General features: G+C 35.8%; 1 protein-coding gene across 3 annotated transcripts; it reads right to left on the bottom strand.

The window, feature by feature from the left end:
• Window positions 1–685: 685 nt before the first annotated feature.
• Window positions 686–24,442, bottom strand: LOC148596691 (uncharacterized). Of its 3 annotated transcripts, XM_088563864.1 has the most exons (6): window positions 16,842–24,442; window positions 15,058–15,216; window positions 13,469–13,578; window positions 11,193–11,370; window positions 3,004–3,297; window positions 686–1,456 (listed from the first exon to the last, which is right to left on the bottom strand). In XM_088563864.1, exons 4-6 carry the CDS (start codon window positions 11,280–11,282, stop codon window positions 1,280–1,282), a joined length of 561 nt encoding a protein of 186 aa, XP_088419990.1. In that variant the 5' UTR covers window positions 11,283–11,370; window positions 13,469–13,578; window positions 15,058–15,216; window positions 16,842–24,442; the 3' UTR covers window positions 686–1,279. The 3 variants fall into 3 exon arrangements, with proteins under 3 accessions (XP_088419990.1, XP_088419989.1, XP_088419991.1); XM_088563863.1 differs by having other exon boundaries at window positions 15,058–24,442; XM_088563865.1 differs by having other exon boundaries at window positions 11,193–11,295; window positions 15,058–24,442.
• Window positions 24,443–27,113: the final 2,671 nt, after the last annotated feature.

The raw sequence follows: 27,113 nt of genomic DNA, 5'->3' as shown, positions 1-27,113 counted from the left end.
CTTCTGCCTTGCCTAAAACCACACTGAATATTAGTAAGCTGTGCTTCTCAAGGAACCACACAAGGCGATCATTGACCATTCGTTCCATTGTCTTGCAGACGCAGCTTGTCAATGCGATCGGGCGATAATTTGAAGGATCCGTATGATCTTTTCCTGGTTTTGGAATAGGGACTACTGAAGCCGTTTTCCAAATGGACGGAACGTTACCAGAAGTCCATATCTCGTTCATTAACGCAAGAAGTGTATGTAGAGATGGCAATAACTCCAACATTGGTTATTAGATTTTTACAAAAAATTGTTTAATGGTAGATATCATAATTGCCATTTGCCAAAATTTGGCTAAACCTAACCATTTTTGAGTTATTTGCAAAACCTGCTTTTTGACTCCTATGTTCTATTTTTTGCAACAGCCATGTTTTTTGACAGACGTGCTCCAAATGATGACAAAAGCTCATTCGACTCTTCAGGTTAGCTAAAAACTGTAAAATTGCCCATTTTGACAATTAAGTGGAAATTACTCCTTCAAGGGGCCATCCAGTGGATAGTTTTGTAGAGCCTATCAAGCTGAAGGAGTACATTACCTTATGTTTTCCTCTGTCTATAATATTTTTCGAGTTAAAAGTCAAAAACTTTGTGTTGACAGCCATGTTTTATTTGTAGTCACTCTCTATACGTCCATTGGTCAGTGATCATGATTTGTGCAATATTTGGAGAGGATGGTGTACAAATGATAGCAATAGCTCAAATGACCTTTCTTGTCATTGCAGGTTAGGTGAGCATATACAAGTAGTATATAAACACAATCATTTCTTTAAAGTATGGGTCAAAATGAACAAAATTGATTTTTTTATCGTTTATTGTAATATGAATTGTATTTTTTTTGGAAAGATTAGAAATATTCAGACTTAAAATGATAAATTATGCAAGTTATGGCATTAGTAAACTACTGTAAAAAAAGCATACAATTATGTGTATGTACAAATATAGGTTACAACTTGATACCACTAGTCTTCTCTGGGACATAAAAAATTGGCAAACAATAATTGTTGAAGTTTTTACATCTTCTAAGTTAATTAACTAAGATAACACAGTTAGGCTTTAAAAGTGTAAAATAATGTTTATCACAGATTCTTTTCTGTAAAACAACCAAAAATAATTAATACATGTAAATACAATAATTAAGTACAAAACAGTATTTAAAAAAAGTACCAGTAGAAATAAAAGTTGTTATTAATTTAAAGCAATTTCTTCTTGCTCATCTCGGATCATTGTTTTTCTTTTAATAAAAGAGTTTAGATACTTGTAAAAAAAATTTTCGGCACACTGGGCATTTTGACCCCCTCTCCTCCAATTCTGCAGCACAAATGAAACAAATTATATGACCGCAACTTAGAAAAGAATCACAAAATCTGTCTGTACAAACAGTACACTTTGGAATTGGTGGAGCCTTCACAACCTGTAATAAAAAATAATCTTAAATATAACATGTATCTAACCCATATCTTTATGGTTTCACCAATGTATCAATTACATTTTTTGTACCAGTAAGCAATCATATTTTTATCATAATTTCAGTGCAATAACAGATCATATTATAGCCTTTAAAGTTTCATTTCAAATTTAATTGAAAGCAGTGGTGTAGGAGGAGTTGTGTATAAGAGTTTAGTAACCCCTAGGATTGACAAAAGTACAGACACCCCAATCACTATCCCCTGGCGGTACAATAACCTTATAGAGTTTTAATGTCGGTCATTTTGAAAATTGCCACCGGTCAGAAGTTGACATTATATAGAAAAGACAAGTATATCATGTCCTATTTCTACAACCAAGTTTATAATCATTCTGTTGACCCACTGAATTGTAGATTTTTTTTCCAAACTTTAAAAAATATTAAATGGTCACCATTTAAAAATGGCCAACGATCGTAAGTTGATATTATATGTAGATAGTCAGATAAACCATGTCCTGTTACTCAGCCAAGTTTGGAATTTATTAGTTGAGCAACTGATTTTTGAAGATTTTTTTTCAGTTCTTTTTATGTATTAGGTCTGCAATTTTGAAATGGCAGCCCACCTGGACTTGTTAATATGTGTCCTTAGTTAGACATTTTATCATCTTTATGTTCTATATTTCTACCAACTTGGAATTGATTGGTTGAGCGGCTGATTTTTAGGAATTTTTTTATATTTTTTTTTTCAAAATTTTGTCGATTGCCATTTTGAAACGTCGAACGACCAACGGTTCTGTGTCGATGTTGCACAACTTCAGGTGGGTCTTTTTTTGGTGCCAAGTATAGTAGCAATTATTTCAACCATTTCAGAGGACACCAAGAACAATTTAGTGGTTAGAAGAATAACTAGAGGCTCCTAGAAGCCTGAATCGCTCACATGAATCAAAGCCTAAAAATGCTAGCTATTTTAAAAATCACTGGTTAAAAATTTGGATAGAATATGGCCATTGTCACTAATTGCCAACTTCTAAAAATCTCCATTGGGAATTTTGAACATGAAAGAAGCGTGAAACAAATGTTCATGGTATTTGTTTGCATTATTCATGATTAATATCACTAATACTTTTCTGGTTCCTTACCGCATCCAAGATTTCTTTGTTAAACCTTTCTATTATAAAACAATAATTTGTTTCTATCTAAAATGATAAGACAATAATTTGTTTCTATCCAAAATGATAAATAGGATTGGTGACAATCAGGTGAGAAGATGCAAGCCATCAACTTATAGCCACAGCGACCATGTTGGTTGGTCAGCAGCCATGATTGGTGCAATCGTGATAGAGAACATTCTAGAGATAATTCGATGTGTGCAAAATTTCAAAGCAATCCCTTCAGTGGTTTTATAGAAGATTACATACAGACGACAGACAAAAGAGACAACAAGCTATGGCAATAGCTTACATGAACCTTTGGGTCAGATGAGCTTAAAATGTTCAAATCAATGTCACCAACACCCCCCACTTCGTTTGAGGAAATTAATAAATAAATGTTACCACTGGTGAAGATTCTGAACCATAGCTATGGTCCTGGTTAAAAGGTAATGTCCGATCAGGATCACTGGATACTGTTACTGGATTAATATGTGGAGAATTTAATGCAGGAATTCCAGGTAGGACTTCTTGACTATTTTGGGAATTCAATACTGGGATGTCAGCTCCTTGTTCTTGGTTGCTAATTGGAGAATTAAAAATGGCAGTATCAGGTAGGGCATCATCAGAACTACTATCTGTAACCACTACTGGGTCATCGTCCATTCCAGTTCCTAGCAGGTCAGGTAATTCAAAATCCTGACAAGAAAAAAATAAATACAAAATGTATAAAGTATATATAAAGTAAATATAATGTAGCTCTTTATCTTATCCCAATGTTATCATTCGCATTACACCTTACCAACCGAATGTCTTGTTATTTCCCATAACAATTGAAGATAGTATCACAAGATGTGAGCAACATGACATGTGAACAAAGCTAGCCAGAATCATATGTTTTATTCCTGCATAAAATTGGCATTGTGCATGAAACCTTTAGCAATTTACATTTATTTGCAATAAGAAATCAACAATGTGCGGCTTGTGCCTATGAACAGTATTAAACTGAATTTTAAAATCACTGCTTATAGGGGTTGTGTCACATACACTTATTCAGCATCTTATCATTATCTAAAATGTTTAATACCTTTCATTCAAATTATTATTAAATTTAAATATAAATTATAATTCTAAGAGGTTTTCAATTTTCATATTTTTAATTTATTATTTTACATGAAATAGACAAAACATTGGCCCAGGGGGCCTTAATTACTCTGAAGATACGATATTTTGAAAGACAAGGTAATAGACAACATTGAACAAGTTTTGAAAATGCTTTGACCAATAGTGATGACAATTGTCCACTTAACCCTACAGATCAAAGCATCTCTAAAACTACAGGATAAATCTATAATCTTATAAAATTTTACAGAACATATTGACAGCTATTAGAAATCATTAAACCCTTCCAAAAAACAAGAGCCTCCCAAAATCCTGCATCACTTTCCTGACTTAAGAGACACTGTAAATGACAACCAAATGAACATTTGAGCAAGCAGAGCATTTTTTTTAATAATATATTTGTAAATTGGTTTAAAATTTTAAGGCGAAAACTTCCACAGCACAGTCCTGATATTTCAAGAGCAATAATTTCTATGATTGATTGTTGTTGTTTATTGCCGTTTCGGCGACCAGGGCCATATCACGGCAAGAACATTTAATGCAAGGAAAATATTAAAATTAAGATCAAAGTCTCTTCATAAAATAATGAAATTAAAACAAGCAGCTATTTACATATAAAAAGGTACATAAAAGTTGAACCTAAGACATAAAATACATATAGAAACATAAATTCGATACAACATTTAAAATATTGAAAAACTAAGGAAGGTATCCAATTTAGATTTTATTAAATAAACCGATGTCCCGCAAGAAATCGATGATGTTTTCAGATGAAACGGTCTTGAACAAATCAAACATATTGGCGCAGTCAAAATAATTTTGCCTGGTGTTGGCAAAATCCACACAATCTAGAAGAACATCTTTGATAGAGAAAGGGCAATCACATGGGATACACTCAGGTGGAGGATCACCAACAAGCAAATGACCATGTGTAAATCTAGAATGTCCAATGCGGCATCTAGTCATGACCACTTGCTCTTTGCGATTGCTCGACCCGGATTGATGAACGCCTAGATCGGGTTTTATGGAATTGAGCTTGTTGTGTTCAAGACCGTCCCATCGGTCCTGCCACATCTTTAAGATATATTTCCTTATTAAAGGTTTAAAATCGGTGTATGGCAAACTAACGTCCTTTATTATTTCATTTAATGCCTTCTTGGCAACCCTGTCTACAACTGAATTCCCCTGAATACCAACATGACTGGGTACCCAGAGAAAAACAATCTCTATATCGAATTCCCGAAGTCGATGAATAAAATATAAAATTTGTAAGATAAGAGTGTTTTTCAGTTTGTGATTCTTAATTGCCAAAAGACAGCTCAAAGAGTCAGAACAAATAATAAACTGTGACAGATTAGATTGAGTAATCAATTTAAGTGCTAACAATATGGCTCGAGCTTCAGCTGTGAATATGGAAGCGCTTGATGGCAGCCGTTCAGTTACAGTTCTGTCACCATGGACAGCAGCACATGCAACGCTATCGCCATCTTTTGAGCCATCTGTATACACCGTCAAAAAAACTGGATAATTTGCTTTAATTTCAGAAAATTTTTCTTGTAAAAATAAAGGATTGGTATCGGACTTTTTATATTCACGCAGATCAAAAATGAAAGAAGGGTGTGGAAGCTCCCATGGAGGGCATTTCGAAGTAACAGCAGGTGTCACTGCATTGGTCTCCAAATGAATTGCTTCCAAATGAGGTTTTATTCGAATTTCAAAAGGAGGGGTTTTGCTTTCATGTTTTCGATAAATGTCGACATAAATAGGATTAATGACAAAGTCGTAGGCAGGGCTATCTGGGTAGGCCATACGTTTACTTACATATTGAAGACCTAATTTCAAACGTCTGTCTCCAAGGGAGGGTTCATTTGCCTCGGCATAAAGGCTCTCAATAGGAGAGGTTCTGAAGGCACCAAGGCAAAGTCGCAACCCCTGGTGGTGAACAGCGTCTAAAATTTTAAGGTAAGATTTTTTGGCGGAACCATAAACAATAGATCCATAATCAAGTTTAGACCTAACCAAAGATCTATATAAATTTAATAAAATTGAGGTATCAGCACCCCAATCGGTACTGGACACCATTTTTAAAATATCTAGTGCCTTAAGACACCTAGATTTAAGTAATTTGATATGGGGAAGAAAAGAAAGTTTACTATCAAAAAGTAATCCAAGGAATTTTGTTTCTTCTACTATTTTGATTTTATTACCATAAAGAAAGAGATCTGGGTCCGGATGCAGCTTTCGCTTTCGACAAAAGTGCATACCAACAGTTTTAGATGTAGAAAACTTAAACCGATTCTCCAAAGCCCATTTCTCAATTCTTTTGAGGCAAAGTTGTAACTGCCTTTCAATATTACTCATATTTTGTCCCCTGTAGCAGATCAAAAAGTCGTCTACATACAAGGAACCGTCAATATTGTCCTTCAAAACTTGGGCTAAACTATTAATTTTAATACTGAAGAGAGTGACAGAAAGAATACTTCCCTGAGGAACTCCCATTTCCTGTTCCTTCTCCTCAGAAAAAGTCGAATTTACCCTCACATTAAAATGACGATCTGACAAAAAATTAGACAAGAACAGAGGAAGTCTTCCTTTCAACCCCATATCAAATATATCTTTTAAAATACCATATTTCCACGTCGTGTCATAGGCTTTTTCTTAATCGAAAAAGACCGACACAACATGTTCATTTTTAGCAAATGCATTTCTGATGAGCGTTTCAAACCGGACTAAATGGTCAAGAGTACTTCTGCCTTGCCTAAAACCACACTGAATATTAGTGAGTAAGTTGTGCTTCTCAAGGAACCACACCAGGCGATCATTGACCATTCGTTCTATTGTCTTGCAGACGCAGCTTGTCAATGCGATCGGGCGATAATTTGAAGGATCCGTATGATCTTTTCCTGGTTTTGGAATAGGGACTACTGAAGCCGTTTTCCAGATGGACGGAACGTTACCAGAAGTCCATATCTCGTTCATTAACGTAAGAAGTGTATGTAGAGATGGATCAGGAAGATGTTTCAAAAGTTGATAGTGAATATTATCTAGCCCACTAGCGGTATCGTGGGCTTTAGCCAGTGACGATTTTAGTTCCTCTATAGAAAATTGAGAGTTGTAGGATTCAGCATTATTTGACTTGAAGTTTAATTTTGTCTTTTCTGCAGATGATTTAATTTTTTGAAAATCCGGTTTGTAGTTAGTTGAGGATGAATGTTTAGCGAATGTTTCAGCTAGCTTATTGGCGATATCTTTTTCGTTGGTTAGAGTGGTATTACCAACTTTAAGGTGTTTCACTGAAGAATTCGAATTTTTTCCTTGTACTTTTCTAATAAAATTCCATACTTTATTGAGGGGAGTGTGAGATTTAATACTAGAAACAAAATTTTTCCAAGAGGTTCGTCTGGCTTGTTTACATGTACGTCGAGCTTTTGCTCGAAATATTCGGAAGTTTGACAGATTTGCTGGTGTAGGATTTTTGTCAAACCGGCGATGGGCCTTGTTGCGTTCTTCGATCGCTTTGTCGCACTCATCAGTAAACCATGGTTTACTAGGCCTTTTTGGATTTGTCGAGGTTTTAGGTATTGTTTTATTAGCAATTGATGTCAGTCTTTCATTAAATAATAAAATGGGATCTTCAACATCCTTCATCGTTTCTAATCGTAATTCTTCAAGACAGTGGGCTTCAAATGAAGCCCAATCTGCTTTCTCAAGTTTAAAACGAGGTTGACGTTCCTCCGTTTTCGAGGATAAATGCTCCAAAATAATTGGAAAATGATCACTCCCGCACAAGTCATCATGAATTTGCCATGTAAACTCTGAAAGTACGAGAGGATCACAAATGCTTAAATCAATAGAAGAATACGATCCATTGCCTGAATGAAGGAACGTTGAAGATCCGTCATTAAATATGCACAAATCTTCTTGTTGAAGGAGCTCCTCAACTTTTTTACCTTTATCATTCGTATGATTACTTCCCCATAAAGGATTATGAGCATTAAAGTCACCCAAAATAATAAATGGTTTGGGCAACTGCTTAACCAAATCAACTAATTTATTTCTGCACAAAATTGAATTTGGGGGAATGTAAATGGAACAAACGGTTATGGTTTTATCAAGGGATAACCGAACGGCCACTGCTTGTAGATCGGTAGTTAAAGGAACTGAACTATGTATTACTCTGTCCCTAATAAAAATGGTAGATCCACCAGCAGCTCGTTCATTTGCCTCAGCAAATGTACTATACATTGTATATCCTTTTACGGAAATTTGATCCGTTTCTTTTAAATGAGTCTCCTGGAGACATAATGCAACTGGTAAAATAGACTGAACAAGAAGAGTTAATTCCAAAATATTAGCCTTTAAACCTCGACAATTCCATTGAAGTAATTTGGCCATTTTTATGGGTGACGAATGGGGGATATTTTCTCTGACTTGGATCCGCGACCACTACTCGATGACCTTCTAGTACGAGTGCCACCATTAAGGTCAATTCGAATTGACTGAGCGCGCTGCTCCTTGTATTTTTTCATGGCAACAGGATCTGTTTGGTCAATCTGATCAAGGTCGGGACCCAGCCAGTTTTCACCTGGACAAAGTCCATGATCTGTTGTTTCCATGTCAGATTCGGAATCCGAGTCCGACACCACAGGCGACACAATCTGTCGCCTAGACTTGGATTTCTCCAAGTCCTCCACACGAAAATTCCCCAACTTTTTGGGGGGTTGGACATTCTTCTGTTGAGATTTGGAAGACGATGACTGTTGTGATGATGGAGATGATTTTGAAGATGATCCGGAATTTTGGGATGACTGAGTCTGGGAACATTGGTGAGATTTCTTAGCTCTGGCCTTTTTAATTTCCTCTAAACATTTTTTGGATGGTTTCATTATTTTGGTGAATACCTCAGTGGGCAGTTTGGCAAGACCATTGATATCCTCTTTCCAACTCATGATTGTCTGCACCTCAACAGTCGAGGACAGACAAACACGCTTTGCAACACTAGCATAAGATGTTTTGCCAGATGCAAGAAAATTGTTGGAAAGGGACCACTTCTGGCGAGCTTCACTATATGAAATTTTGTTTTCAGTTTTTTATCTTTAAAATATCTTTTTCTTTCTTATAAAGACGGCAATCTTTAGATGATGACATGTGAGCTTCCTCACAGTTTCTGCATTTCATATCTTTTCTGCAGTCGATTCCCTCGTGTCCTTCTTCAGAGCATCGGAAACAAAACAGTTTTCCTCTACACTGGCCCTTTCCATGCCCAAACTTCTGGCATTTAAAACACCGAAGTGGGTTAGGAATATACAGACTGACAGCTGTCCTGTATGGACCAATGTAGACATGAGATGGCACTGAAGTGGAACTAAATGTTAACAGGATTGTTCTCATTGGTGTGGTTGCATCTGCACGTCGAGAAGTAAACCTTTTCACTGACTTAACGCCTTGTGATTTCAGTTCCTCACAGATCTCTTCATCAGTCAAGGCGTCGAGGTCTCGACCCCGGTATTTAGGGACACCCTGTGACTGATTTAGTGACTTGTGTGCAGATGAAACCACATCAAGGTCACCAATCCTGGTTGATTTTAACAATTTTTAACAAATTTGATGATTGGCCAGGTCTGAGGCATTCAATTAAAATTCCTGATCTTATTTTCTTTGTATCTTTAACATCACCAGCTACACCCTTGATAGTTTTCTGTATTAAAAAAGGAGAAAGGTCATTAACATTTTTGTCTTTATCTTTTGCAGAAATTACAATAAATCTTGGCCAGTTTTTATCACTTTCGTCAGAAGAATTGCAGACATCACTTTTTCGTTTTTTTGAAGAAGAAACATTGGACTCCCCGTTGTTTTATGTCGCCATGTTAAGTTTTAGTAAGTTTCATCGTCTCTGTTCCCCACCCGCCACCGAGTGCCAACACGGGCGATGCTAGGACTCTACGGATTTCCAGCAGATAGCATCAGGGATTCCAGAGACGACATACTCGAACAGAGCGTATCTATCAATGGCGCATAGACAGCGTACTACTCGATTGACCCATGAGCCACCGCCTTCTTCATTTGCCATTTGTAAGCTTTTGAAAATCTTAGAAACATTGGATTTAACAAAATGCCATCAGTAAAGCAGGTGGACAAATGAAGGGCATGGCGTGACCAGCCGATTGATCGAACCGGGTCCATCCGATCTCCCGTTTAGATGACCTAAGAGCCGAGTAGCATATACAGCCGTATCCTCGATCATCCAGCCATCGATGACACGGGGGTTACGTCACGACTGGAGTCTAGATACGACCTTCATCCACTAGGACCTCCTCGCCCACCAATAACTCACGGGTTGCAACTCACGGCAAACAAGTAGGTGAACCCACTTTTTATTTTAAACACCGGGCCCACGGTCGATGTTCGGATCGCTTTAGTCTGGCCTCTAACCTTTGACCTTTCCAGCATGGGTAACCCTACCAGGAGAAAAAACTCCAGCTGGCATAGCTCTTAGGATCACTGAGGCACGCAAGCCCCCCTACCACGACAAGGATAGCGATCCACAGGGGGGCAATAATTTCTACCAAAACATAAAACAATTTTACCAAATGAATTAGCTTGACATTTAAGCAAGCAAAAGCTTTTTATTATCTCCAAAGGTTTTCAATTTATAATGCGAAAACATTAAAAAATGTATTTTTAATCCAACACTTTTAGAGGTCATGTCAAAAAGTTTGATTCTGAACAATTTGTGCTTTGTAGTCAATTTGGATGTACCTAACACTTACCTTATGAATTTAAGCCTTTACAATTATGACAATAGGTTTTAATGTAGCCAGTAATTTTGCAAGATGCTATATTTTGCTATATTTCTAATGACCTTACAGTCACGAAAATAAAAACTCACTAAATTTAGGTTTGCCATACATTTGTTTTAGAGAAATGAAAGTCATCTTAAATGTAATACCCCCGTTTTTGTTAAAAATCATGAAATGTGTGGTCCGGAAAAAAAACTAACTATACTATAGTACAATTTAGGTACATTATTGGAAAAAATTTAAAAAGAAAAAAATCCATTACTCGAGCATGGACACTTAAAATCGTGTTAGTTGCAAGAGGAGAAGATGTGTACCAACATGGAAAGAGGAGGAATGGTACAAGTCACCGTGTTTGTGCTGTGTATCAAACTGGAAACCAACCCCTTCAGAGTAAAAGTAAGAAATCTGTTAAAAATATTTTTCCACACCTGCCTGCCACCTAATGTTCAATCAACTTCACCCACTTTGTGACAAAAACTGCATTTAATCACAGCTATGACACCCATGTTTTTAAAACCAATCAATAATTTTGTAAAAGACACAATAGAAAACAGCTGCACTAAATTTTAGTATATTTAACCAAGTGTTTTCTAGATTTTGAAAAAAATTAGTAGAGGTATCAAGTGATGACAGAAGCTCACAGGGCTTTCTAATAACTTTTATTTAACTTACTATTTGGGAAAAACAATTACTTTCCTTTTTGAAGTATATCTCCATATGTGCTATCCCATCTGAAATCAACAACTCTAGTTCCATCCCCATTTTGACTTCTTATCTGTACATAACGAAAACCATCATAATACACCATCCTAAACTAATCTTCACATAAGTTTTTCTTTGTGGTGTCTTCCTATTTAGCCAAATAAGAATAATATACATATGACATAAAGAGGTGTAGTTCTTTTAGTTTTATTTTTTCACAAAATAGGACAAGGTATACAATTTTTTTACAACAGATTTGGCAATTATATTAAAGAAAATGAAAGAACCACAGTGAGCAAGATCACAGTACCCCCACACCTTCCAAAATATATTGTGGTGGTTACAACAATCTTCACCTTTACCTTTAACTTCCTGAAAATTTATACCTTTTGAAGAAATTAACTGAAAATCAATTACATCCAAGTCTGTACAATAATAAACCATTTCTCAAAGTTTTGTGAAAAAAAAATGCCAAAATACAAAACAGTTTCATATAAACAAGTTAAAACTTTCACTGTCTTGTGTTATATCCAATAAGGAGGTGCATGACATTGATCAAAATAAAACTTCAGACTATTGAAGAATTATTATAGAAAAGATTTCCAGGTTTCAAAATAGTTGTTAAAACATTCTTAATTTTGTGTCTGTGACTTTGGTTTTGATCTTGGAGAAAATGAACAATTTTTCTAGTAACTGTTTATTTCAGTTGGTTAAAAATGTCATTAACTGATTGAATTTTCCTGCAATATTGCTAAGGGAGGTAATTTGTGTCCAAATATGCCAATTTTGATTACTTTTGAAAACGAAACATCCTCTTTTTTTCTAATGCAATGTACTAGTCAATGTAAAAAACTAACAAAATTTCAATGACAAAATTTTTATTAACACCCATTTTTTTATTGAAATTTTCCATTTTCTTCAACATTTCAATGAAATTCAACCAACCCTTGGAGTTATTTATTATGAAAATGAGTTGGGAAGTCAAAATTCCAAAAACATGTCATGACATATTTAGTTTTAAAGAAAATTCAATGACAAGAAAAAATTGCTCAAGGGTCATGTACCTCCTTAAACATGTTAAACACTCATCAGAGATGCTCAAGTCAGAAGTTGTAAGGCACCAGTAAACTGGAAGATGAGCACAATATAAAATTTAAAAAAATGACAAACAGGGTGCCAAATTCTAAACTAAGAGCACCTTATGTCTGAGAATAGAATAATCTTAGGATTTAAAGAAGAGGCCCTTAGAAGCCTGAATCGCTCATCTGACTCAAAGTGCACAATTTGACTAAAAATTGTCAGTTATTGAAAAAATGACAAGTTGAAAATTTGAAGGGAAATGTCAAATTAAAAAAATATTGTCACTGCCATTCAACTTAGCATACCATGTTTTCGATGTATACCAAATTTCATTGAATCATGAGCAACATGAAAATATATGCAATTAAATGACTGCCAACTTGAAAATGGCTAATCAGAAAATAATGTTTCATCAGCATTCAACTTGGTATACCATGTTTCTTAAAAATCTGACTTACTTATTAATTTGGCAGGGAAAAAGGTAGCAATCTTGAAAATGGCTGCTCAGAAAAAGTTTTGGTCGTTGACATTCAACTAAGCATATCAATTTTACTACTAAAACATATCATTTTTCACTTCTAAGCAATGGTTGGTGGCAACATTTAGCCAAATAAGCATTTGACCCCTATGTTCTATATTTAGCTATGCTGGCCATCTTGGTTGGTGGTCGGCCATACATTTCACTATTTTTTTTATTTTGCAGCAAAGTTTCAAAACAATCCCTTCACTGGATCTTAAGACAATGAGTTTTTATGACTAAAGGGCAATAACTCTAAGGAGTTGTCATACAACTTCCACTAAATTTTGCAGAGCTTTTTATGCTGAAGAAGAAAAGTTGCTTCGGTGTTCCTCTATCTATTATACTTTTTGAACTATAAGCCAAAAACTACGTTTTGATCCCTTTTTCTTTTTTAAGACACAGTGGCCATCTTGGTTGGTCAGCAGCCATAAATTTCACGAACTTGGTAGGGGACATTATAGACATGTGGCATACAAAAATTCAACGCTATCCCTTCAGTGGTTTCAGAGAAGAAGATTCTTAAAGAAAAGTTAATAGACAACATATGACAGGTGGAAAAAGGTCGCCAAGTGATGGCAATAGCTCATCTGACCCTTTGGGTAGGTGAGCTAATAATTCAGAAATTTCAACAGTATAAGGTACATACAGAAATGGAGTGTTCTTTTCCATTTTTCTTTGTCCTTACAAGCTTAACAATTTCTAGTAAGCTGTTTGCATCTGTACTTGTGGAACAAGAAGTCTGCTCTGAACATACACCTGTAAATATAACAAGAGGCTCCTAGGAGCTTGAAATGCTCACCTGACTCAAACTGTACAATTTGCCTCAAAAACATCATCTATTTAAAAAATAACTAGTTAAAAATTTGAATGGAAATCAGAGATTTTGTGCACACAAAAAAATGTGAGAAACAAATGTTCACATGGTTCCTGGACTTGTATTTGTCTGCATTATATATATTCTAATGCCTCACCCAATTCTTATTCCACATATAGGATTTCTTTGTTAAACCTTTCTATTAATATTTATTCTAAAATGATGGGTTCAATTGGTGACAATCAAGTAAAAATGTAGCCAAATCAGCATTTTAAGAGTTATATTCTATCTTTAGCTATGGTGGCCATCTTGGTTGGTCAGAAGCAATATATTTCAAAAACTTTGTACAAGACATCCTAATAATGAAGTATTCAAGTTATAAATGAATTCCTTCTGTGGTTTTAGAAAAGAAGATCTTTAATGTAAAGAAAAGTTAATGGACAGATGACGGTTTGTTTGTTTGTTGGGGTTTAACGTCCGAGCAGCAATATTTCAGCTATATTCAGACAATGAACATGAAATGGATGATAAAATGAACATGAAATGAAAAAAAAAGGATGGGTCACAAGGATAATAGGGTCGACAAATTTTGACTGCCACTGGAAAAAGGGGGATGGGTAAGGTCGGGCAATTTAGCCTCCTGTGGCGGAGCGCAAAGGTTCCTACTCCTATCGAATACCACAGCAGGGTTCTTTAACGTGCGAGGAACGTGGCATCTTTCCCAACACGGTGCACCACTATGGTTTGCGGTCAGGTTTTCCGTATTATAGCCTGACAACCCCAGCATGTAACATGCCAGGGGTACCCCATTCCACCACTTGGGGCACACATCCCAGTTGCTCTGTGGGCAGATCGTCCTAGCCCCCGGCTAGGGTTCTGAGCACTATTTAGTCGCCTTATACGACAAGCTTAGCGCTGCTGCAGGCCTATTCTTTTAACACCCGGACCTGCACGGGGCGACAGATGACAGACCTCAAGTGATGGCAATAGTTCACATGATTCTTTGGGTCATGTGAGCTAATTATAACTACAAGTAGTTGTCATGTTACCATTAAAATTTTGGTGGTTCTATTTAAAATGTTTTTAAAATAAATGATTTGTAATTATCATTGAGAAATTAACAAAAGAAAACATGATACCAAGCACAGAATAATGTACATGCATATGTACATGATATATCCATAACAAATTTAAAGCCTAAAATATATATGTACTGGTCTAAGTATGGGCCCAAAGTTCTAGTTTTGGATAGTGAGATAAACAAAACAATGAGTAACATTATAAAGTTGAACACAAACTTTGCTGGCCACTTAATAATTGTCATGTCTTAATTGGTACAGGTATCTACCAATTGTGTCCACAGGAAATCCCATTACAAATCTAAAATATATATTATAACACTTGGCTAGCAAATAAATTACCATGAGGAACATATTGTGGAACCCATCTTTCATCTCCTTGCAGGAGCATTAACTCTGTATTTCCTGCTAACAGTAGAAAATAATCCTCGTCTATTTCCACCCCATCACTGTTTAATACTATTGCTAATGGTTCATCACCAGTCATGAATTTTTCTTTGCCTGAATTGAAAACTACATAAATCATTCAGTATCTTTTTGTGCATCTGGTTCAATTACTTCCTTCAGTTCCCTTTATATACTACATGTATCTTACAAAACAAAAGATATAATTTACATAAATTTCAATGTCTTTTAATGAAAGCTGCTTAACTTTTGTTTTGTTTTAGATTAAAAAGTTTCTTTTGAAAAGACTGGGTAATCTTGTTTGATTGGAATAATTATTTTGCCTTTTGGCCAGTGGAACCTACATGTATTTGAAAAAGATTAAACATTATTAAGCATCATCAAACTAGTTATTTTTAAAATCATTTTCATCAATGTTTTCTTCAGATTCTCCAATTTCAGTTTATATTTCTTACTGTACAAATGAATTACTCATTTTTAATTCATAAATTTGGCCAAACTAACTTTAAAAATTTTTACATTTTTTTCCGCTATAATTTAAAACTCCTAACATCTGATATGCACCAAAAGGAACCTAATATCCAAAGCAGTTATGGAATTTAATTGTCTCAAAAAATAGGTTACCCTGGGTGTAAATATGCAATATTTTCTCTATATTTCTATACAAATTATTCAAAAAATTGTTCAGTTTATCTCAACTTCAACTGCCTTGCAAAGTATGAAAAAATAGGTTGCAAAGAGTTGGCCAGGTCAACATATTTTTTCATTCTTTGCAGGCAGTTGATGTTAAAATAAAGTCTGCAGAACAATTTAGGTTTGGTACTCAATTGTACTTATTTGTACTATACTGGAACATTATGAAAAACATCTGAATTATACTTAACTATACTTAACTAAAGTCTGAAAATTTTGAAAATAATTATGGAAGTATCCCTCATGTAGCAGCGGAGAAATTTATTAAGATATTTACAATAAGGTAAATACATCCTGAAAAAATAGGGCATCTAATGGGACATAATATGATATTCTGCCATGTAAAATCCAAAATTCAAAGTCAATAATTACATGAAATTTTAAATATTTTTCAGATTAAGCTGAAAATTTAACTTGGTCTTTATTTTATTGCATTTTACAGCTGTGTAAAATATAAGGCAATCCCTTAAAGGCCTTGAGGTGCTTTAAACTTATCACATAGACACTCAAAAATACATTCACTTTAGTTCTTCAAAGTGACCCAACTCAAAAAACATTTCTCAGATTAACCTGGAAATTAAACTTGACCTTTATCTAATTGTACTTTACAGCTGTGCAAAATACAATTCAAATCCCTTGACACGTTTTCAAGTTATCATCTGGAAACTGTGCGGGGGACAGATGAACAGACAGACACCGAACCAAACGGAGGATATAACATAATATCTCACCACTTGATGTGGCAGGGTATAAAAATACTAAGGCTAATGGTTAACAGGAAGTTGTTGTGCCTTTGACCCTAGAAGGGGGCTCAAGTCACCTAGTCAGTCACATACCTAATATGTCAGATTTCCCTTTAACAGAAGTCGAGAAATCTGTTTAAGGTTTGTGGATGCATAAATTTGTGGTTTAGACAACTTTATCATTCAAATCGATGAAAAATTTCCATTTCATTGGGTACTAAATTGTTGTGATTTTGTGAACTATATAAATACATGAAAAAAAACATAGGTAATCTGTCTGCTCACCTTGTTACATAGTATTTTTGATAAGCAGGAATGGACTTAAACCTTTCAATGTTTTAATTGGTCATCCACGAAGAAAAAGGAGGTCGCAGTCTGCATTCAAAGCCTGCATTGTGCTTAAAGCTTTCCTTTTGACAGGCAGCGTCCTAACATGTCGATTAACTCTCCTTGTTATTAAGTATAAAGTAACTATTTTTCAGCAGTAAAATATTGGTAATGTAAGTGGTCATCCATCCAGAAAATATAGATCACAGCCAGCATCCAAAGCATGCATTGTGCTTAGCATCACTAGATGCACCTACCATACCAGTATCATTTATGTGCCACTTGCCAGTCTTTAACCATTCTTCTGTAAGTGGTCATCCATCCAGAAAATATAGGTTGCAGCCAGCATCCGAAGCATGCGTTGTGCTTAGCATCACTAGGTGCACCTACCATACCAATATTATTGATGTGGCATTTGCAAGTAAGCGTGTATGGATCTTAACCATTCTTCTCTAAGTGGGTGCGGACGCCAATGCCAGGGGTATCACATAAGCCCCCTCCCCTTCGTGTTTTTGTTTGTTTGTTGGGGTTTAACGTCCGAGCAGCGATATTTCAGCTATATTCAGACAACGAACATGAAATGAATGATTAAATGAACATGAAATGAAAAAAAAGGGTGGGTCACAAGGATAATAGGGTCGACAAATTTTGATTGCCACTGGAAAAAGGGGGATGGGTAAGGTCGGGCAATTTAGCCTCCTGTGGCGGAGCGCAAAGGTTCCTACTCCTATCGAATACCACAGCAGGGTTCTTTAACGTGCGAGGAACGTGGCATCTTTCCCAACACGGTGCACCACTATGGTTGCGGTCAGGTTTTCCGTATTATAGCCTGACAACCCCAGCATATAACACGCCAGGGGTACCCCATTCCACCACCTGGGGCACACATCCCAGTTGCTCTGTGGGCAGAGCGCCTAGCCCCCGGCTAGGTTTCTGAGCACTATTTAGTCGCCTTATACGACAAGCTTAGCGCTGCTGCAGGCCTATTCTTTTAACACCCGGACCTGCACGGGGCCCCCTTCGTGAGGTGAGCTAAAATGTACTTATATTTGTTAATCAAGTCTTGAAATGAGTGCACGACAACTGCTTTTCTTGTCATTCTATTTTGACTGTATATTTTTAGCGGAATCTGTACTTTATCCTTGAATGAGAAAAAAGAACAAAACCTTGAGACGTTCCATGAAATCAAAACTACAATAAACATGTATAATTTAAGATACTGAACTTGAAGAGCTGAGAAGTAATGGCAGAAAATGCAAAAGCAAAAAAAAAAATTTCTCAATCATGCAAAAATATGACAAACTTGTTAAAAATTGACAATTTTTACCTTTAAAAATCGAAACTGCAATAAAATTTCAGGCAACAACAAAATATTTGCTACGCCTGACACATATGTGTTGTCTATTTTAAACTCACCAGAGACCTCTATATATGAAGCCAAGAGTTGCAATTTTGATATCTTTACCATGATTACACCCAACCTGTATAACATCCCAGTTGGGATATATTCCTATGGGGTTATTCCCAATCTGATGACCTACTTACAAAACAAACAAAACGATTTCCAGATGACTGTTAGCAGGGTTTGAAGACTTGGTTTAGCCTTGATTGGCAAATCGTTACCCCCAACTGGCCCCTTGATCACTTGAAGTATTTTTGGACATTTTAACCATTTATATGAAGTATTTGTGTGGTTTCCCTAAGTAGCAAATTATAAAAACTTTCCATGCGTTGTTATGGAACCCATATCTGTAATATGCACATATATTTGTCATAATTTTTTTTTAGAAATATGAACTCGTTCTAAATGCATTAATAAAAAAGGTTAAAAGTCTCTTGCCGCCTTACCATGATTAGTTCTGGAGTGAGGGTATACAAAGCAAGGGGACTGACACTGTAAGCAAAAGGATTTTTTGCTACGCATGACTGTGTTGTCTATTTAAAACTCATCAGAGGCGATCTATGAAGCCAAGAGTTGCAATTAATCTAAATTTATCTAATTATCTTGATACTAACCATGATTACACCCATTTAACCTTTTTTATTAATGCATTCAGGTTATAGATAAGATGTTGGAATGTTCAAATATAGTGATAACTTTTAAAAAAATGAACAGTACTTACATTTTAATTTTTTTTTATCTACGCTGACTGTCATTCACGTCAGCAACAACCCGTTTTTGCAATAAAGTATCAATGATTTAAGTCGAAACCCTGCTTATGACATAAGGTTAAACGAACGACCTTGTTTATTATTTGGATAAAACAAGACCCTGTTTTGCGGCACATACATGTACTAGTATATTACCTATTGTAATGCACCCCCTCCCTTCCGGACCCAAACACTCCTGGTAACCTTTCTTTATTTTACTTTAAAATAAAAAATTGTTGACATTTTTTTTAATCATTTTTGATAAATGTCATTTGAATTTCTCTGGCGTCCTCCTAGCTACCTTAATTTGAACACCATTTTCGGACCTGCTTCCCCACGCTTTGTACAAAAAATATAGAAGTAATATCCAGGAGAGGGAGAGGGAGTGACATGACATTTTTCACCTACCTGATTATCCATGGCGGTACTAGCACTGCACGTGTGCCTTCACCGTGGTAAAATTACGAGATAAACATCTTGCCGAAAATTCGAATATGTATGTCGCCTTGTCGAGAAAATTATGTAAACATGACTTGATAATAAATAATTGAGCTGGTCGACTTGTCGAGATAGCTATGTAGACATGTTGTGAAAATAGAGATTGAAATCGACTTTTTCAGATCATTATCTCGACAATCCGACTTCTTAATCCCGAAAAGTTAACATGATTATCTGGAAAATGCAACTTCACGGTGGCAGCTACGAGCAACATCTCGACCTCAGGATGAGAATTTGAGATATTTGATGTCGACTTGTCGAGAAAAATATGTCGACTTATCGAGATATTTTTCGTGACAAATCGACATAAAAATGGCATTAAGTCGACTTTCCAAGAAAATTAAGCCGACTTGTCGAAATAATTATGTCGACAGCTCAACATCTTGATGGCAGAAATAAGCCTCCATACGGACCTTATACTTACTCATCAAGACAAATACGGACAGCGTCAACAATACAAAACTAACGGATAACATCCTAGTCTAAAGTTCTCAACTGGAGATCAGTTAAAGAATTTGTAAGAAATGGATTTCCCTGATAGACTATCGGGAAACAAACTGTTTATGATTCAAATAAGCGTCAGATTCATTCAGGTAAGACTTTTTATTTCTTTCAAGTTAATTTAAGTAGAAAACCTTAACAAAGAAACACATGTGGTGTTTAAAGTCGTTTAAAGTGAAAATTTGGAATAGCTAAAGGCCAAAACCTTCACAAGGCACTTAAAATAAGATGCTAAAACATGTAATAATTGGTACCTACTATTCTTAAGTAAAACTTATGAATATGCCCATTCTGGAAGCACATTGTTTTCTGTATATTAAAAGACATATTAAACAAGAGCAGTGCTCCAGGTCCCCAGCCTCGCAACAAAAGTACAATTTCATGGAATTATGCAAAATTATATTTTGTTAAGTCAGTGCGACCTTAAACTTAAACCTATTCATCTCAAAATCAATAGGTGTCTTCCTTACTCAATAAGCCTTCAACTCTCCAAGTTTGATGAAATTCTATAAAAGCAAGCAAACGTTAAAGCTTCGCAAACCAATTTTCGCCCCACAATTATATTTTTGGGAAGTCCGTGTGACCTTTAATCTACTGGCTAATTCCATAGGTGCCTTTCTGTCCCCATGACCTTCAACTCTGCAAGTTTGGTGTAATTCTATGAAGGTGTCCGAAAGGTTACGCTACGGAAACCAATTTTTGCCTAGAAATTATATTATGTCAAGTCTGTGTGACCTTGACCTTCAAGTTACTGACCACAAATTCTTTAGGTGTTTTCCCTACCCCATATACCTTCAACTATCCAATGTTGGTGAAATTCTATGGCGTTCAAAATGTACGCTCCGGAAACCAAATTTCAATTCAAAAATCCGTTTCATGAAGACTTTTGACCACAAAATCAATACGCTCCGGAAACCAATTTCGGACGGACGGACGTACGGACAGAAACCCGAATTATATACTCCCTCGCATTCGCGAAAGGCGGGAAACAACAAATGTTTTACAAGATACCCAAGATAACAAACATAATGCAGAAACCATACTCTTGTCTAATACAAAGTCCCACTTAAAACATTTCAAAGGCCCTTTTATTTTTTTTTTTTTTTTTTTTTTTTTTTTTAGCCCCGTGCAAGTCCGGGTGTTAAAAGAATAGGCCTGCAGCAGCGCTAAGCTTGTCGTTTAAGGCGACTAAATAGTGCTCAGAACCCTAGCCGGGGGCTAGGACGATCTGCCCACAGAGCAACGGGGATGTGTGCCCCAGGTGGTGGAATGGGGTACCCCTGGCATGTTATATGCTGGGCTTGTCAGGCTATAATACGGAAAACCTGACCGCAAACCATAGTGGTGCATCGTGTTGGGAAAGATGCCACGTTCCTCGCACGTTAAAGAACCCTGCTGTGGTATTCGTTAGGAGTAGGAACTTTTGCGCTCCGCCACAGGAGGCTAAATTGCCCGACCTTACCCATCCCCCCTTTTTCTAGTGGCAATCAAAATTTGCCGACCCTGTTTTCCTTGTGACCCATCCTTTTTTTTTCATTTCATGTTCATTGTCTGAATATAGCTGAAATATTGCTGCTCGGACGTTAAACCCCAACAATACGTACAGAGACTGATCTATCAAATGATAACAACTGGTTCTAAAATCATACTCAAACTCAACGAGTACATGGAATATTGAAATAAATGTTTCCGTCCGTCCGAGTTCGTGGAAATTATGTCGACTCTTAAAAGATGAATTGATTGCAAATTTGGCATCTGACTTTATTGAACGTAAGTTAAAGTTTGTACCATATGCACTTATAGGAGGGCTTTAAGTAGCAGCCGTCTTTAAAACTATTTGAAATGTATGTCATAACACACATTTTGGTTACCCTCACTTTGATCATTTGGTGAGTTGCCGTGGTAGCAAGTAACACATATTCTATTTATATAATATTTAAATACTTCGAATTGGTCATTAAACGTTTGATACATGCTTAATCAGATATACATGAAAAACGTTCTAAACATCAAACTTACTGTATTGAGAAATTACATTTATGTGAAAATCTTTATTGCCTACTTGATATAAATACATGTAAACCTTTTTAATCTATTTCATTACTATATATTCAGCAATAAATGTAATCAATATTATTTAATGTTTCAACCGCAGCTACACTGCTGGTTCCGCTCGGTGGTTTATTTTGACGGGTGTAAAATTTGGCAGTTATAAGACAAAAAGTATGCCAAAAACTTTTCGTTTCGAATTTTGAAAGATGCTAAGTGGTTCACTGTAGTTAAACGCAGAGTAAATACTACGTGAACTTTATTTTGACGCTTTTAAACATACCGCTTTAAATTTGCCAAAATTCGCATATCGCTAGTACATGTATAACTCGCTATAAGGAACCGTCTTTAGAAACACGTGCTTTTAATGCAATATTCATTATAATGTCAAAACAATTTGATAACCTCGGATGCATCATTGGGTCTCTACCCTAATTTATAATTGATCCACTGAATTTGTTCACACCGCTTTTAGTACGCCCAATTAGCATACTGCTAAAACCTTAATTTTAACGTTGAAACACACAAACAACGTCGGATATTTCATGGCGTTTTTATCATATTACATGGTTGATCCATTTCATTGTCTTTGTATATGTACATACTTGTTAGTGTTGTCTTTGTCGTAATTACCTTCAAATGTTTTATTGCAATAGCTGTTTTGAATTGACAGTTTGTAACGGTTCGATAATGACAATAGTGGATTTGCATTTAGTGTTGCCAGGCAAACTACTTTTTTATGAAATAAATATGAATCAATAAAGTCCGGTATAAAATATATGATAACTTCAAAGAAATATCCTTAAAAAGCTTTTGGAAGATTAATAGAATGAAATTATTTTTGAGAAATTAGATGAATGTTAAAAATGTTAGAACTGTTCAAGATATTGCTTCCAATATTTTTGTTTTTTTTTACTCTATATTTTTGAAGAGCATGCGTATGTTTTACAGTTAAATTAAGGAAGAAAACTTAGGGAAAGGGACATAACTCTTGAAATCAGTGATATATTTGTATCATATTCAATTTCACCAAACCCTATCAAGCTTTCACATGAAACAGAATGGCATCAGTCCGAGTTACTTTGATGCTTACATGAGATTGATGTAATATAACATTCCAATATTTTGTAAGAGTTGTGACCTAATCACATGTCCACCTCGTTAAGACAACACAAATGTTTAGATTATCTTTTCGCAAACATGCTTAATTGAAAGGGTAATCAAGGGAATCAAGGTTATAGCGGCAATCAAAAGAATGTAATCCAGGGACGAAGACCAGACATGGAAAACAGACATACAAAACAAAGAACATAAAATAACTAAAATCATACATACAAAGTAACAAAAGCAAATGAGCAACTCGGACTCGACTAAAACAGGGTCATTGGACCAGGTGCACCGGTAGGGTAAGCTCTTCTACCTGAAAGGAAAACGGAAGATAGGGAACAAAAAGTGATAATACGGACAGGTAATAGTCGAGCTGAAAACGGTTTTATTACAATAAGGCTATGTTCCATTGATGATGACCGCAGATAGTAAAACTATAACAACTTTTAAAAATGGGAACTTGGAATAAAATCTTTATTGTCATAAAAAAGCAACTTGTAGGAAGAATCAGTATAACGTAAAGTACAAAAAAAAATTTGCAACAAAATCAGTCGGAAATCCTATAAAACAAAACCTACTTAATCAATGCAATGAATAAAGTGTCACTATCTATAAAAATTAAATACATCCTATAAAAGCACAAGGCGGTTGATAACGTGATTAATGTGACGATATCAATTTTGATTCAGACAATGAGATACATAAACTCAAACGGCCTTTTGCAGCTTAGTAGGACATAATTGGCCAAGTGTCCGCGCCCAAATGACTAACTGGTTTGATTAATTGATTGATTATTGGAGTTTAACGCCTGAGCAGTAATATTTCAGCTATATTCAGAAGATTATTGATTGATTGATTGTTATGTTTTAATGCCGTTTCGGCGACCAGGGCCATATCACAGCAATAAAAATTAACAATATGAAAATATTAAAAGCGAGATACAAGTCTCTTCATAAAATATTAAAATTAAAACAAAATGCTATTTACATATAAAAAGGTACGTAAAAGGCAAATCTAACACTTAAATTACACATGGAAACATTACTTCGACGAACATGAAATGGGTGATAAGATGAACATGATATGATCGATTGATTGATTGATTGATTGTTGGGATTAAACGCCAAGAAGCAATACTTCAGTTACATCAGGGTGATGAACATGAAATGGATGATAAAATGAACATGAAATGATGATGAAATAAAAAACGGGATTGGACACAAGGATAATGGGGTGGGAAAATGTTGACGGTCGCTAGAAATAGGGAGAGGTGTGTAGGGTCGGGCAATTTAGCTTACTGTGGCAGAGTCAAATTGTTCCTACTCCGATATAATACCACAGAAGGGTTCTTTTGGGTGCATTTTTCCTGACACAACGCCCCACTAAAGTCTGCGGGCATATTATCCGTATTATGGCCGGACGACCCAAATATATTGCATGCCAGGGTTATCCCATTCCACCACCTGGGGCATACCACCCAGTTGCTCTGTGAACATAGTGTTCTAGCCCTCGGCCAGGGTTCTTAGTACAATTTAGTTGTCTTTTAAAGCAAGCTTAGCGCTGCTACGTGTTTATTCATTGAACACACCTTTGGCGCAAATTCAGTTGAACTAAATCTGATATGATTCAAGTCGGAAAAGTATGACTACTAAGCTAGTGAATACCTTTGGTAATTCATGGAGTAGTTTCGGTCCAGTAATATTTAAATAAAAAGATATTTCAAATTTAAATCCTATGGAAAGTGCTTTCCAACTGTGACAATTACCTACATGCAGTTATACCATTTGACATGTGATTAAATCAAAAAAGATTGATTGATTGATTGATTATTGCTATTTATTGCCGTTTCGGCGACCAAGGCCATATCACGGCAAGAACATTTAATGCAAGGAAAATATTAAAATTAAGATCAAAGTCTCTTCATAAAATAATGAAATTAAAAAGAAGCAGCTATTTACATATAAAAAGGTACATAAAAGGTGAACCTAAGACATAAAATACATATAGAAACATAAATTCGATAAAACATTTAAAATATTGAAAAATTAAGGAAGGTATCCAATTTAGATTTTATTAAATAAACTGATGTCCCGCAAGAAATCGATGATGTTTTCAGATGAAACGGTCTTGAACAAATCAAACATATTGGCGCAGTCAAAATAATTTTGCCTGATGTTGGCAAAATCCACACAATCTAGAAGAACATATTTGATAGAGAAAGGGCAATCACATGGGATACACTCAGGTGGAGGATCACCAACAAGCAAATGGCCATGTGTAAATCTAGAATGTCCAATGCGGCATCTAGTCATGACCACTTGCTCTTTGCGATTGCCCGACCCGGATTGATGAACGCCTAGATCGGGTTTTATGGAATTGAGTTTGTTGTGTTCAAGACCGTCCCAACGGTCCTGCCACATCTTTAAAATATATTTCCTTATTAAAGGTTTAAAATCGGTGTATGGCAAACTAACGTCCTTTATTATTTCATTTAATGCCTTTTTGGCAACCCTGTCTACAACTGAATTCCCCTGAATACCAACATGACTGGGTACCCAGAGAAAAACAATCTCTTTATCAAATTCCCGAAGTCGATGAATAAAATACAAAATTTGTAAAATAAGAGTGTTTTTCAGTTTGTGATTCTTAATTGCCAAAAGACAGCTCAAAGAGTCAGAACAAATAATAAACTGTGACAGATTAGATTGAGTAATCAATTTAAGGGCTAACAATATGGCTCGAGCTTCAGCTGTGAATATGGAAGCGCTCGATGGCAACCGTTCAGTTACAGTTCTGTCACCATGGACAGCAGCACATGCAACGCTATCGCCATCTTTTGAGCCATCTGTATACACCGTCGAAAAATCCGGATAATTTGCTTTAATTTCAGAAAATTTTTGTTGTAAAAATAAAGGATTGGTATCGGACTTTTTATATTCACGCAGATCAAAAATGAAAGAAGGATGTGGAAGCTCCCATGGAGGGCATTTCGAAGTAACAACAGGTGTCACTGCATTGGTCTCCAGATGAATTGCTTCCAAATGAGGTTTTATTCGAATTCCAAAAGGAGGGGTTTTGCTTTCATGTTTTCGATAAATGTCGACATAAATAGGATTAATGACACAGTCGTAGGCAGGGCTATCTGGGTAGGCCATAAGTTTACTTACATATTGAAGACCTAATTTCAAACGTCTGTCTCCAAGGGATGGTTCATTTCCCTCGGCATAAAGGCTCTCAATAGGAGAGGTTCTGAAGGCACCAAGGCAAAGTCGCAACCCTTGGTGGTGAACAGCGTCTAAAATTTTAAGGTAGGATTTTTTGGCGGAACCATAAACAATAGATCCATAATCAAGTTTAGACCTAACCAAAGATCTATATAAATTTAATAAAATTGAGGTATCAGCACCCCAATCGGTACTGGACACCATTTTTAAAATATCTAGTGCCTTAAGACACCTAGATTTAAGTAATTTGATATGGGGAAGAAAAGAAAGTTTACTATCAAAAAGTAATCCAAGGAATTTTGTTTCTTCTACTATTTTGATTTTATTACCATAAAGAAAGAGATCTGGGTCCGGATGCAGCTTTCGCTTTCGACAAAAGTGCATACCAACAGTTTTAGATGTAGAAAACTTAAACCCATTCTCCAAAGCCCATTGCTCAATTCTTTTGAGGCAAAGTTGTAACTGCCTTTCAATATTACTCATATTTTGTCCCCTGTAGCAGATCAAAAAGTCGTCTACATACAAGGAACCGTCAATATTGTCCTTCAAAACTTGGGCTAAACTATTAATTTTAATACTGAAGAGAGTGACAGAAAGAATACTTCCCTGAGGAACACCCATTTCATGTTCCTTCTCCTCAGAAAAAGTCGAATTTACCCTCACATTAAAATGACGATCTGACAAAAAATTAGACAAGAAC

The sequence above is a fragment of the Perna viridis genome, chromosome 15 (genome assembly GCF_037379345.1).
Source record: "Perna viridis isolate PV_CMFRI_1.1 ecotype Kerala chromosome 15, ASM3737934v1, whole genome shotgun sequence".
Lineage (NCBI taxonomy): Eukaryota > Metazoa > Mollusca > Bivalvia > Mytilida > Mytilidae > Perna > Perna viridis.
The sequence above is the reverse complement of the archived record's forward strand: the minus strand, read 5'-3'. Positions and strand labels throughout refer to the sequence as shown.

Coding starts and splice junctions, on each gene's coding strand:
- LOC148596691 (XM_088563863.1), bottom strand. CDS start 11,282: ATGGGGATGGAACTAGAGTTGTTGATTTCAGATGGGATAGCACATATG. Junction 3,298..11,192: donor GTAATTGTTTTTCCCAAATA/GTAAGTTAAATA, acceptor TTTTCTTGTCAG/GATTTTGAATTACCTGACCT. Junction 1,457..3,003: donor GTTCAGAATCTTCACCAGTG/GTAACATTTATT, acceptor TTTTTATTACAG/GTTGTGAAGGCTCCACCAAT.